Genomic DNA, 10,262 nt, shown 5'->3' with positions numbered 1-10,262 from the left:
ACATTTATGACTTGGGCATTTTCTCTATGTATATTATTCTTTGATTAAAAAACTTCTCTGAAGTTTCTAGTTGAAACAAAACTAACCATACTCACACTACAAAAACTCACAACTACTTATAGGAACAAGCAAAGTAAGCATCTAGGCTAGACTGATAACTAAAGTCATATTCTGTTACATTCTTAATGTATTAAATTGGCATTAGAAATGTAGAAAAACCATTTACATTTATATTTCAATAAAGGACAGTAAAAGTCAAATTATAGCCAACTGTTAAAACATTTTTCTTTTTTTTAATTCTAGGGTACACATATTGAAAAACACAGAACAAGAAAACCAGTCTGGGGGCCTCTTCCTGAACAAATGATACTCCAGCCTTTCCCGTCGCATGCTTCTCAGCAATTCTCAAAAGTCTAACTTGTCACGTAAGACACTAAATGGTGACAGTGTCTTGCATTGGTTACTTCTAATTCCTAGTGGTCAATATCTACTGTTCTCACTTCTGGGTAAGAGAGAAAGCATTTTGGTCCATCAGTTCACCCACTCGCTCCTGGAGGACATGAACCAACTCCGCAATCACGAAGATGTGAGTGTCGTCGATGTCCTGGATAATGAACTTCTTCCCCAGGGCATTGGACTCATCCAAGTACAGCAGAAACTGCTTCATGGCGGGGTCACTGTGGAGGACACAGACCGAGGAGAAGCCTTAACTTCAAATTATACTGGAACCTCAGTGAGTAGGATTTGAGCAGGTAGAATTTTTAGGTTAATTAAAAAAGTCCTGAACTCTCACTCCCACCCTGCCTTAAGTGTTAGTGATTTATAGATGTAGCTTCATTTTAGAACTGTTAGTGGAAGTTTGAGAGAAGAGACCAATGATAAGATTTTAAAAAAATAATTTGTCATTGACAAGTGGAAACATAACGTTCAAAGCTTTGTAGTTAAATAGGGTCTAGAATCACAGCCTCAACTGACTTTAAAAATGATTTTCCTTACTTGTCCATGACCACCATCACATTTTAAAAGCCAATAGCTTCTCACTACCTTGCCAGTGACAATTTAATTTACAAAACCAGTCAAGTCTTCACTCTGATAAAGCAGTGTGTACAGCTAGAGCCAGATCTGGAGTCAGCCCTGGCTTTATCACTTACTTGTGGGACCTTAAAATGTACAGTCTCCCAAAGCTGCAAAGGGAGACTACGTACCAGAATTGTTATGGAAATTAAAGGGGGAAAAACGCCAAGGATAGTATTTGGTCTGCGGTGGATACTCAAGTTTCATTCCCTGTTCCGTAAAATTCTGAACCATCATTCAAAATCTTTAAAGAAAATCCTGACAAAATCTCTTTGAGAATACCGAGCTCAAAGAAGAGATCCAAATTCAATTCTATTTATTTGTGGCTTTAGTTTGAAATGAATGGGATAGTCATAAGGGGAAGAGGGATATAATTTCTTGGATTTACTGAAATATGTCTTTCGTAAAAACCCTGAACCATGATGAAGGACACTCTTTAGATCTAATATACAATAATGTATTTAGCAAAAAATTAGTATGAAAATGTCAAGCTGCATACAGATTTTTAATTCTTAAAAGAAAGTCTTACACAATTATTTGGTTTCTATCAATTAAAAAGATCATTTAATTCAAAAGGTCAGTGTAATTCAGTGAAAACAATACAAGTAAGTTTTACTTCTTTCAGGTGCCAACAGGTGTAAGGGAAGTCAACCGGGTATTCACATTAATCACTAAATGAGTATGGTTCATGGTATATTAACTATTAATAAAATGAAGCCTTCCTAATGATTTCCTTAATTACTACCAACTTACCACTAAAATGATTTTAACAATTTACTATGCTATAAAATGATGTGAATAAATAGACCTAGCCATGTCAGAACTGACACAGGTTTCAAATTTAGTTCCCAGTATGTTTACCTTGCACTTAGCTTCAGAACACTTAGATTACACTTCCTTAGGACTGGCAAAACCTAGTCATGTTCTATGGTTGCAGTATTAGAATGGCCATACCAGTGTGTGGAATTGATTTGTTCAAAAGTAGTAAATTTGCCATTTTAAGTTTTATTCATTCATTCAATAAAAACTTACTAAGTACCTATCATGTGCCAGGCACAAAGAAAGGGCAATGTTGCAAGTAATAGGCTCTTCCAAGTTTAAATAAAGGAAAGGCAGGCCTGACTGAGCAGGTGAATCTGAACACATCCTAGGAGGAGGCGTGAGCAAGCCAGGCACGTGGTGATGTGGGGGAAGAGCATCCCAGGCAGTCCACAGCAAGGCAAAGGTCGCTGGAGAGGGGCAACAGAGGGGAGAAGTCAGAAAGTTAAAACTGGTCCAGAGGATGTAGGTCCCTGAAGAGTTTAGGGACTTTGGCTTTTACTAAGTGACATGAGGTAACTTGCAAACTGAGTTCAACTTTAAATGTAAGAGTCACAGTGCCTGTTGGGTTGTGAAACGGCTGGGGATGGGGAAGGGGTGGTGGCAGAGGCAGGGTGGAAACCGGAGACCCACCAGGTGACTGCTGTAATCCAGGCGAGAGGAGAGCGATCCGGACGGAGGGTAACAGTGAAGATGTGGAGTGGCTGAATTTAGACACACTGCACGGAAAGCCAAGATAAGGTGCTGGGACTAGACTCGCGATGTGAAGAAGGATTGAGACTCTAAAATCCTCGGTCTGAGCAGATAGAAGAATGGAGTTGTCTTTCAATGAAATGAGGAGAACGTGGGGAAAACAGGTCTGCTGGCAAGATCAAGAGTTTGGGTGCAGGCCGATCACATTTGAGGTGTGCACTGGCACCCAGGTGAAGACGCTGAGTAAGAGACTGCACATACAGTTCTGGGTTTCCACAGTGAAGTCCGGCTGGAGAGTAAAAGTCCGTCAGTCACCAATGCGTAGGTGGCATTTAAAGCCACGACAAGGGAGGAGCTGAGCCGCAGAGAAGCGTTCCAGGACCAAGCCTTCGACACCCCAACATCAAAAGGTTAAACGGGACAGATAAGCAAAGCAGATTATAAAGAAGGGACACAGAGGTAGGAAGAGCACGGGAAGAGTCCTGGAAGCAAGGGAACGAAGGATGCTCAGGCAGAGGAAGCGGTCAGCAGGGCCACCTGCTGTTAACAGGTACAGTGGCCCAAGGACTGCGGACTGACTCCTGGATTCAGACGTGGCCGGACGTCCCGAGGGCAGTTTTGGTGGTCACAGGGGAGGCCTGACTATGGTGGGTTTCAGAATGGGAGGAAAGCAGTAAAATTCTGCCACAAAGAGCAGGAAAATAGAGTGGGGGCTGGGAAGGGATGTGGGAATCCAGTTTTGGCCTGAGAGGGGCGAGGGAGGATCTGAGGAGGAACAAAAGCTGGTGGAGCAGGAGAGAAGAGGGAACCACTGAAAAGGTGTCCTTAAACAGGCACGAGGGGGGTGGGACCCAGTTCCCAAGCAGAGAGGCTGGCGGGGGCGGGTAGTATAGGGGCGGGGGCGCAGACAGATCCATGCGATAAAGACTGGTGGGCTTTCTCTCCTGATTTTATTTTCTCGGCGAACCACGAAATGAAGGATCAGCTGGAAGTGAGGAGGGGAGTCGCTGGAGGCATGAGAATCTGAAAGTATGAGATACCCTAGTTCATCCATTCTAAGCACCGCGTCCCCCACATTTAACACCTCTAAAACTGGGGTGAGTCTTACATTCAAGGGCATGTTATCGTATAATTGGCAGCGATTTTTCTCGTAGGTACTTAAAATACTGTTAAGTTATAAAATTGATGACATCTCAGATAAACGGTCACAGCCTTGCGCGGAGAGGGAGAAGTGGACTAGAAAAGGCCACAGGTTCGCTGGCTAGCACCCAGGTCCGTACGGGCACAGCGTCCTGAACCTGAAGCGAGACAGATTAGCATGCTTGTAGGTTTCCCTGCGGTCACTGAGAGCTGTGCAGGGAAAGGTCTGGAGGAGGAGGGGAGCTGGGTTTTACCAATTTGGTGACTGTGACAGGGAGGGGCGGGAGAGCCGGGGTCTCCGACAGAACAAGCTGTCTGATGGGCCGTGGAACAGAAGCTGGGTAAGGACAGGGAGACGCTGGGGGGTGAAGGGCAATGACGAGGTGGGGGAACCGGCAGACTGTACACCTGGCTGAGTAGGAGAAATGACAGAAATGGGGCGTTAGAGGGAGCGCACAGGCAAGCGGAGGCGGGGGCAGTCAGATTCCTGAAATGGAGAACATGCAGATGGCGGTACTGGGAGGGACCGGGGTCGGTCTGACCGTGCACAGGAGTGGCCGTGCCGGGCTGGAGGAGGAGCCCATGGAAGGGCGGTCAGGAACGGAGAGGACAGGGCATTGCAGGCTGTCCACGTGGATGCTGAAATCATTAAGAATTTGAGAGGAGAGTCACTGAAGAGTGTCAGGTAGTCCTCAAGGAAAGACCTTCCAGGAAGGTTTTAGGTGTTTGTGGCTATTTCGAAGTGGGTGGTACAGTCTGATGGTACGAGATTCAGAGCTGGGGGTTTCTACGGAAGGGGGAAGGAGAACCTCTAGAAGTGGCAACGAGGAGTAAGGTGGATACCAATTCCACTTCCTGGCCCAGTGGTACAAGAGGTCCCAGAGAAAAGGTCAGCCCTGGATAGGGTCGTGGGAGAAGCAGAACGCTTGTGGGAAAGCCAGGTTTCGTTATAGCCTAAGGAAGAGTTCAGGGAAGAGGCCGAGGATACAGGGGCTTCTGCTGCTGCCCCAGGTTCTAGAGGAAACGTGGGAAGGATGCATGGCAGACGGAACTAGAAAAACAGACGCACGCAGCCACAAGGTAATGGTGCACAAGGACCAAGGGAGGGCCCGGAGTCTGTGGCCTTCTGGTGACTGACAGCAGGCAAGGCTAAAAGGCATGAGAAGGAGGGTCTCCAGGCAGACAGGGACATTGAGACTGAAGGCCACCAACAGCCAGGGACAGGTGGGAGAGAGGATGAGTGTCTCTGACATAATGGTCTGATTGAAGCAGATAGACGTTAAATGTAACATTTTCAGCAATTCCCTAATTTTGGCAGTTACACAGAATAAAAAAATAAAGAATTTTAAAGCAGCAACACACTGTGCATTGAAAAATCTCACTGAGGTACACAGTTCATCAATTATTGACAAAAATCAGGCCATGAGGCAGAATTAGAAAGAGCTTCAAGAACAGTTCTAGAAGGAACCTGGAGCTAATGAAGCAGGGTGACCGGGGTTCGTTCCCATACTTTAGAGATGGAAACGAGAAGACTCACGGGACAGGGAAGCCGGAGCTTCAGCTTGCCCACAACCAAGTTCTCCCGCTCAGACTCTTTCTTTAAAAGCCCAATAGTTTCACTAGACTTTTCCAGGCCCGTGCAAACGAGAGCGGGTGGGAGAGGCGTGGAGAACAAAAGGGAGTAGCTGGAGAGCAGGCAGCTGCGGGGGACAGGCCAAAGCCCCCCGCTGTCGCGCTCTGCAGCCAGGCTGCGTCCTCCCCCCCTGCAACCTGGGGACAGAGAGGGCTCACGCGGGGACCATGGTGCCCACCCACCCTGCAGGCCCTTTCTGTCCTAGACTTTCTTAGCTCCCATGAGAATCTTTAATATTTTCTATAAAAAAACACACTCAGAGGTTTCTCAGAGGGATGTGCTTTACACAGCAGGACAAACAATTGTTTTTGTTAGCCCTTTAAAATAAATTTCGGGTCCAGACGTAACAGTAACGAGGACAAATAGAGACACTATAAAAACTGTTCTCCACGTAGCATCTCGTTCTGAGCTCAGGGCATCCGGATGACACTTACCCTCGAACTGGCAGCTATAAGCCGGGTCGAGGCGGCAAGGGTTAGGCGGTCTGAAGACCAATACACCTCTAGAACATTTCTAGATGGAATAAACTGACATCACTTCAGTGAAGTAAAAGATAACGAACTAAAGCCAACAAGTGTCTCGGGACTCACATCTGTGCTTTGAATCATCATATCAGTGTTTTCAAGTTTTGCCATTTGTATACACGGGGCAGAAGGCACATTCCTCCCCTCGTCTGGGTCTTTGGCTGGTTAAATAATCAAATCAACATGGGACGGATTAACAGCAGAAACTCACGTTACATTTCATGCGCAAAGGGAACTCCACACACACGAGATTCAGACAGAATGGTGAAACGAGGAACACCTGACATGCCTGGCTCAGGAACGGGGTAAGGTGCCTGCGGCTTCAGAAAGGAGACGTTCAGATGTTTGCCCTGCCCTACGGATAGGTCAGAAAATGTTATTTCTGGTGGTAATTCTTATTATGGGCAAGGCCCCCAATTTAAATCCTTCTTGGTATAAGAGGGGGCAGAAGTTTCTCTTGAGCCTGCAGTCTCAATTGCCTTTACCTCAAAACAACCTATATACCAAAGAGGCACATCTTGGGGAGACTTGTTCTGAATCCCTACACGTTATTTTTGCTACTTCAGTCATCTCGTTACATTTGCATTACATATTACTTTCAAGTTATCTTTAAATTGCCTTTAAATCAACTTTCAAGCTTAACTTCACCTGGTCCAAATCACCAGTCATCTTAATATGTTTATTTTTTTCTCAAATAAATTAAACTGGTCCCATAAAAATTTTGTGTTCTGCTCCCTTCCCCCAAATGCGTGTCCTCCCACCAATCCCCTTGAACACTGGTGGCATCCCCATAACCTGGGAAACGTCGCTGATGAATGAGATGACCTAAGAGGGACTGGTTAGTGAGACGTGGAAATAATTACTTGTACTATCAATTGTGTCAATTAAACTTTTTGAAACAAGGTGGAAAGTGGTCAATTTGAGATTGAATTCTCAAGGATGTACCTGAAATATAATTTGCAACAATTCAAAAAGATAGTCAAAAGTTTAAGGGACATTTTGTTGAGTGCCTCGAATATCTGGCCTGAATACAGGGCTTTTCTACTTCTACATGAAGGGCCTCTGGGAGAACCTGCTGGTAAGGGAAAAAAACCAAAACCAAGTGCCCATATGACCGGTGTGGCTCAGTGGGCTGGGCTTTGTTCTGCAAACTGACAGGTCACCGTTTTGATTCTCAGTCAGGGCACATGCCTGGGATATTGTCCAGGTCCTCAGTTAGGGGCAAGCGAGAGGTAACCATCGATGTTTCTCTCCCTCTCTCCCTCCCTTCCTCTCTCTAAAAAATAAATAAGTAAAATCATTAAAAAAACAAAGTCCTCCGATCAGGGCTAGTGAGCAGGAAAAAATGTCTTTGCCCCAGAAATGTGAAGGTCACATATCCATCAACCTGCTGCTAAAACCCCTTAGCGTATGTAGCCCCTACAACAAGATTCTAAAAGATATGACGCCATGAGGGGTCTCTAGGACGATGCAGTTAGCTGCAAACCAGACCAAGAGTTAACTGGTCAGTTGGATAAAAGTTCTCAGCACTGTCTACCCCACTGGAATGACAATCTTGGCTTAGTCAATGATAAACTATCCTTCCTGATCATAATTAGATAACAGACGTAATGTTGTTGATTTAAAATGATCTCCCCATAAATTCTGTGTGTCCTGAGAATAGAATGCTTGGGAAATGGGCTTTGTTCGCTAATATTTATTTCTCTTTTCCAAAATTTGGGTTTGGTGCAGTAGGAGATATGGGTGCCTAAATTAGGGGCTAGCATGCAGGTGTTCATCAAATATTTGCCATCACGGTAAACAGTACCAGGATGCACGTAACGGCCAATATTTAGGGACACAGAGACAGAGACAAGAGTGTTTTCATAAAACGGGAGTGTCCACACGAGCAAGACCCTAGTGAGACAGAATTAGTGGTGGGCAAGCAAGGGCAGACTGAGTGAGGCCGGCCCGAGTCCCGGTTTCCAGCTGCGTGACAAGTGAGTCCTCCCACCGCCCGCTCAGAGGAACTGACCCGGTCGGAGGGGCCGAGGGCCTCTGCCCATTAAGGGTTCTCATTTCTCCTTTGAAATGTATGACTCGTTTAAACAACCTTCCACTTCTCGTTTTTCCCTTGTTTTTTAAAAGACCACAGTCTGTGATGGTAAAGACGTAGGCAAACCCTAAACTTCTGTGGCAGGCAGTTAGACAGACAGGAGCAGAGCAAGGACACTGGGCCAGGTACAGACTGTCACCAGGGGGGAAGGCCTGGGTGCCCAGCAAGGGGCAAAACTGGGAAAACAAGGACCTCCCCGAAAGGTAATCTTTCCTCCTCCAGCATCTGACCGGTCCCGTGGTTTTAGAGCCCCTGACCTTTCACGTAGCTGGTCCTGCGGCTCAGATCCTCCCTGCCCTTTCCTCTCCTGTTGCTAGCCCCGTGGCAGACCCCTTGGAGGAGGAACAAGTGGCTGAAGAGGAGCCTTAGGAGACTCCCATTTCAGGCCCTTGCATGACCTAAACCCTAGAGAACATCTGGGCCTCAGCTGTGTTTTAGCTCCAGGCCCAGAAAAGCAGCAAAACCAGACAAGCGACACCACAGTGACCTCAGGACGAGCTGCACTAATGACCTGGTGCTGACCAGTCAGTGGAGCCCAGGACCACCAAAAGACACCCCTGGAAAGCTGAAGAATATTCTATTGAGACTCTCCCCTGGGACCTCCCCTAAAATCTCTGCCCTTAAAAGCTCTTAGGAGGACCCAGCTTGCTTTCCGTCCCATCCCATTCCCCTCCTCTTCCCACCAGGCAAGCTTCTCTCCCCTTAAGCTCCAAGGGCCCTTGTTTTGCCTCTGTCATTTGTTTCCCGGGCCCAGTTCTTCTACCACTCCCTTCTTCTACCTCTGTGAGGTTTATTTATTTTTAGAGAGGGGGAAGGGAGGAAGAAAGAGAAGGAGAAACATCAATGTGTGGTTGCCTCTCTCACACCAACTGGGGACCTGGCCTGCAGCCCAGGCCTGTGCCCTGCCTGGGAATCGAACCAGTGACCCCGTGGTTCTCAAGTCGGCACTCAATCCGCTGAGCCACACTAGCCAGGGCGACTTTCTACATAAACTTCCTCTCATGGTTTGGGTCTTGGCTCAGTCCTTTCCTGGTCAGAACACAAGTACCGCGAGGCTGCCGAACAAAGGTTTGGTCTGATTCTCATCTCTGCCAGCAGTTTTAGTCAATCCCTGGCGGCTGGAGCACAGCAGCGCTGCCCCTCTATGGAGGGCTAATCGCCGGATACGCTGCCTCTGCCCAGCTTGGTGGAAACAATGCCAACCACATCAGCTCAACAGAGACACGGAAATCTGGCACCAGGCAGAAGCGCAGCAACAAAATCTGTCCCACTTACGTACGTAAGAGAAATTCAGTGCAGAAGCTGAAAATCTCCATTTGTTCCGATCTTAAAAGAAAAACTCATTAAGTATCAAAACTACTAACCATTCTATAAGCACTCCTTTCAAGACGTTGACCATCTTTTCCTCAATCAGACGATGCAGATGACCTTAAAAATGCTAATAAAAGGAATAAAGTGACATAAAATTCAAAAACATCAACTTCAATACACTTTGGAGGTTTACCTCTGAAACGAAGCAAAATATGAAATAACAGCAAACGATCAAGTCTGTGAAAAACACAGGGCTGGCATTAAGAAAACAGACATTCTGACCGTCAAAAAAATTCAGCTGCGTCTATTGGAATATTAATATATAAACCTTACTGGCAAGCAAATTCTGTCCAGTCAGTCCAATGAAACCGGCTGCCTCCCCGCGCCGGCGCGTCCAGCCCAGAACGGCTGCTCTGAAAGGGGCCTTACAAACTACGTCCCGGGCCGGTCACCTCGTTTCACGGATGAGACAGCCCGTGGGAGAGGTTAAGCAGTAGCTTCGCCCCCGCCGGCACCGCGGGCACAAGCCAGGCCTCCAAAGGTGTGTTCTGTTAGCAGGTAAGCGACGTCCCCCAAAGACCCACCCAGGGCACGTCAGCCGAAACCTTAAACCTCCATTCACGGCCGCGCGACAAGGCCTCCCCAAAGTCAAGCCCCGGGTCAGCGACTGCGGGCCGGCGCCCGGCCTCGTCAGAAAGCGCCCGCAGAGGGCGCGGCACACCGCCCTGGACCCCAGCACCTGGAGGACAGGTTTCTGGGTCTCTTCGCCTCCGCCTCACTCTCTTGGGGACCCCTCCATCTCTCACAGACTCGACTTTCCCCTCTCGCCGCGGGAGCAGACGCCACACACCTCCACCTACAGAGCCAGCAGCGCCTCCACGTCGCCGACAGAGTGCGCCACAGTTACGTCATCACGCCGGCGACCCCCTAGAGGATGGGAGGCGGGGCGAGGGCGGGGCCTGGGGGCGGAGCG

General features: G+C 47.6%; 1 protein-coding gene across 3 annotated transcripts; it reads right to left on the bottom strand.

Moving 5' to 3' along the window:
- Positions 1-260: 260 nt before the first annotated feature.
- Positions 261-10,203, bottom strand: GTF2H5 (general transcription factor IIH subunit 5). 3 transcript variants are annotated; one of them, XM_090280033.1, is made up of 3 exons: positions 10,140-10,203; positions 9,343-9,416; positions 261-677 (listed from the first exon to the last, which is right to left on the bottom strand). In XM_090280033.1, the coding sequence occupies exons 2-3, from the start codon at positions 9,375-9,377 to the stop codon at positions 497-499; spliced, it is 216 nt and encodes a 71-aa protein (XP_090136159.1). In that variant the 5' UTR covers positions 9,378-9,416; positions 10,140-10,203; the 3' UTR covers positions 261-496. The 3 variants fall into 3 exon arrangements, with proteins under 3 accessions (XP_090136159.1, XP_090136161.1, XP_090136160.1); XM_090280035.1 differs by having other exon boundaries at positions 10,150-10,171; XM_090280034.1 differs by lacking the exon at positions 10,140-10,203 and adding an exon at positions 10,029-10,133.
- Positions 10,204-10,262: the final 59 nt, after the last annotated feature.

Source organism: Furipterus horrens, unplaced genomic scaffold, assembly GCF_987537825.1.
Source record: "Furipterus horrens unplaced genomic scaffold, mFurHor1.1.pri manual_scaffold_6, whole genome shotgun sequence".
Lineage (NCBI taxonomy): Eukaryota > Metazoa > Chordata > Mammalia > Chiroptera > Furipteridae > Furipterus > Furipterus horrens.
The sequence above is the reverse complement of the archived record's forward strand: the minus strand, read 5'-3'. Positions and strand labels throughout refer to the sequence as shown.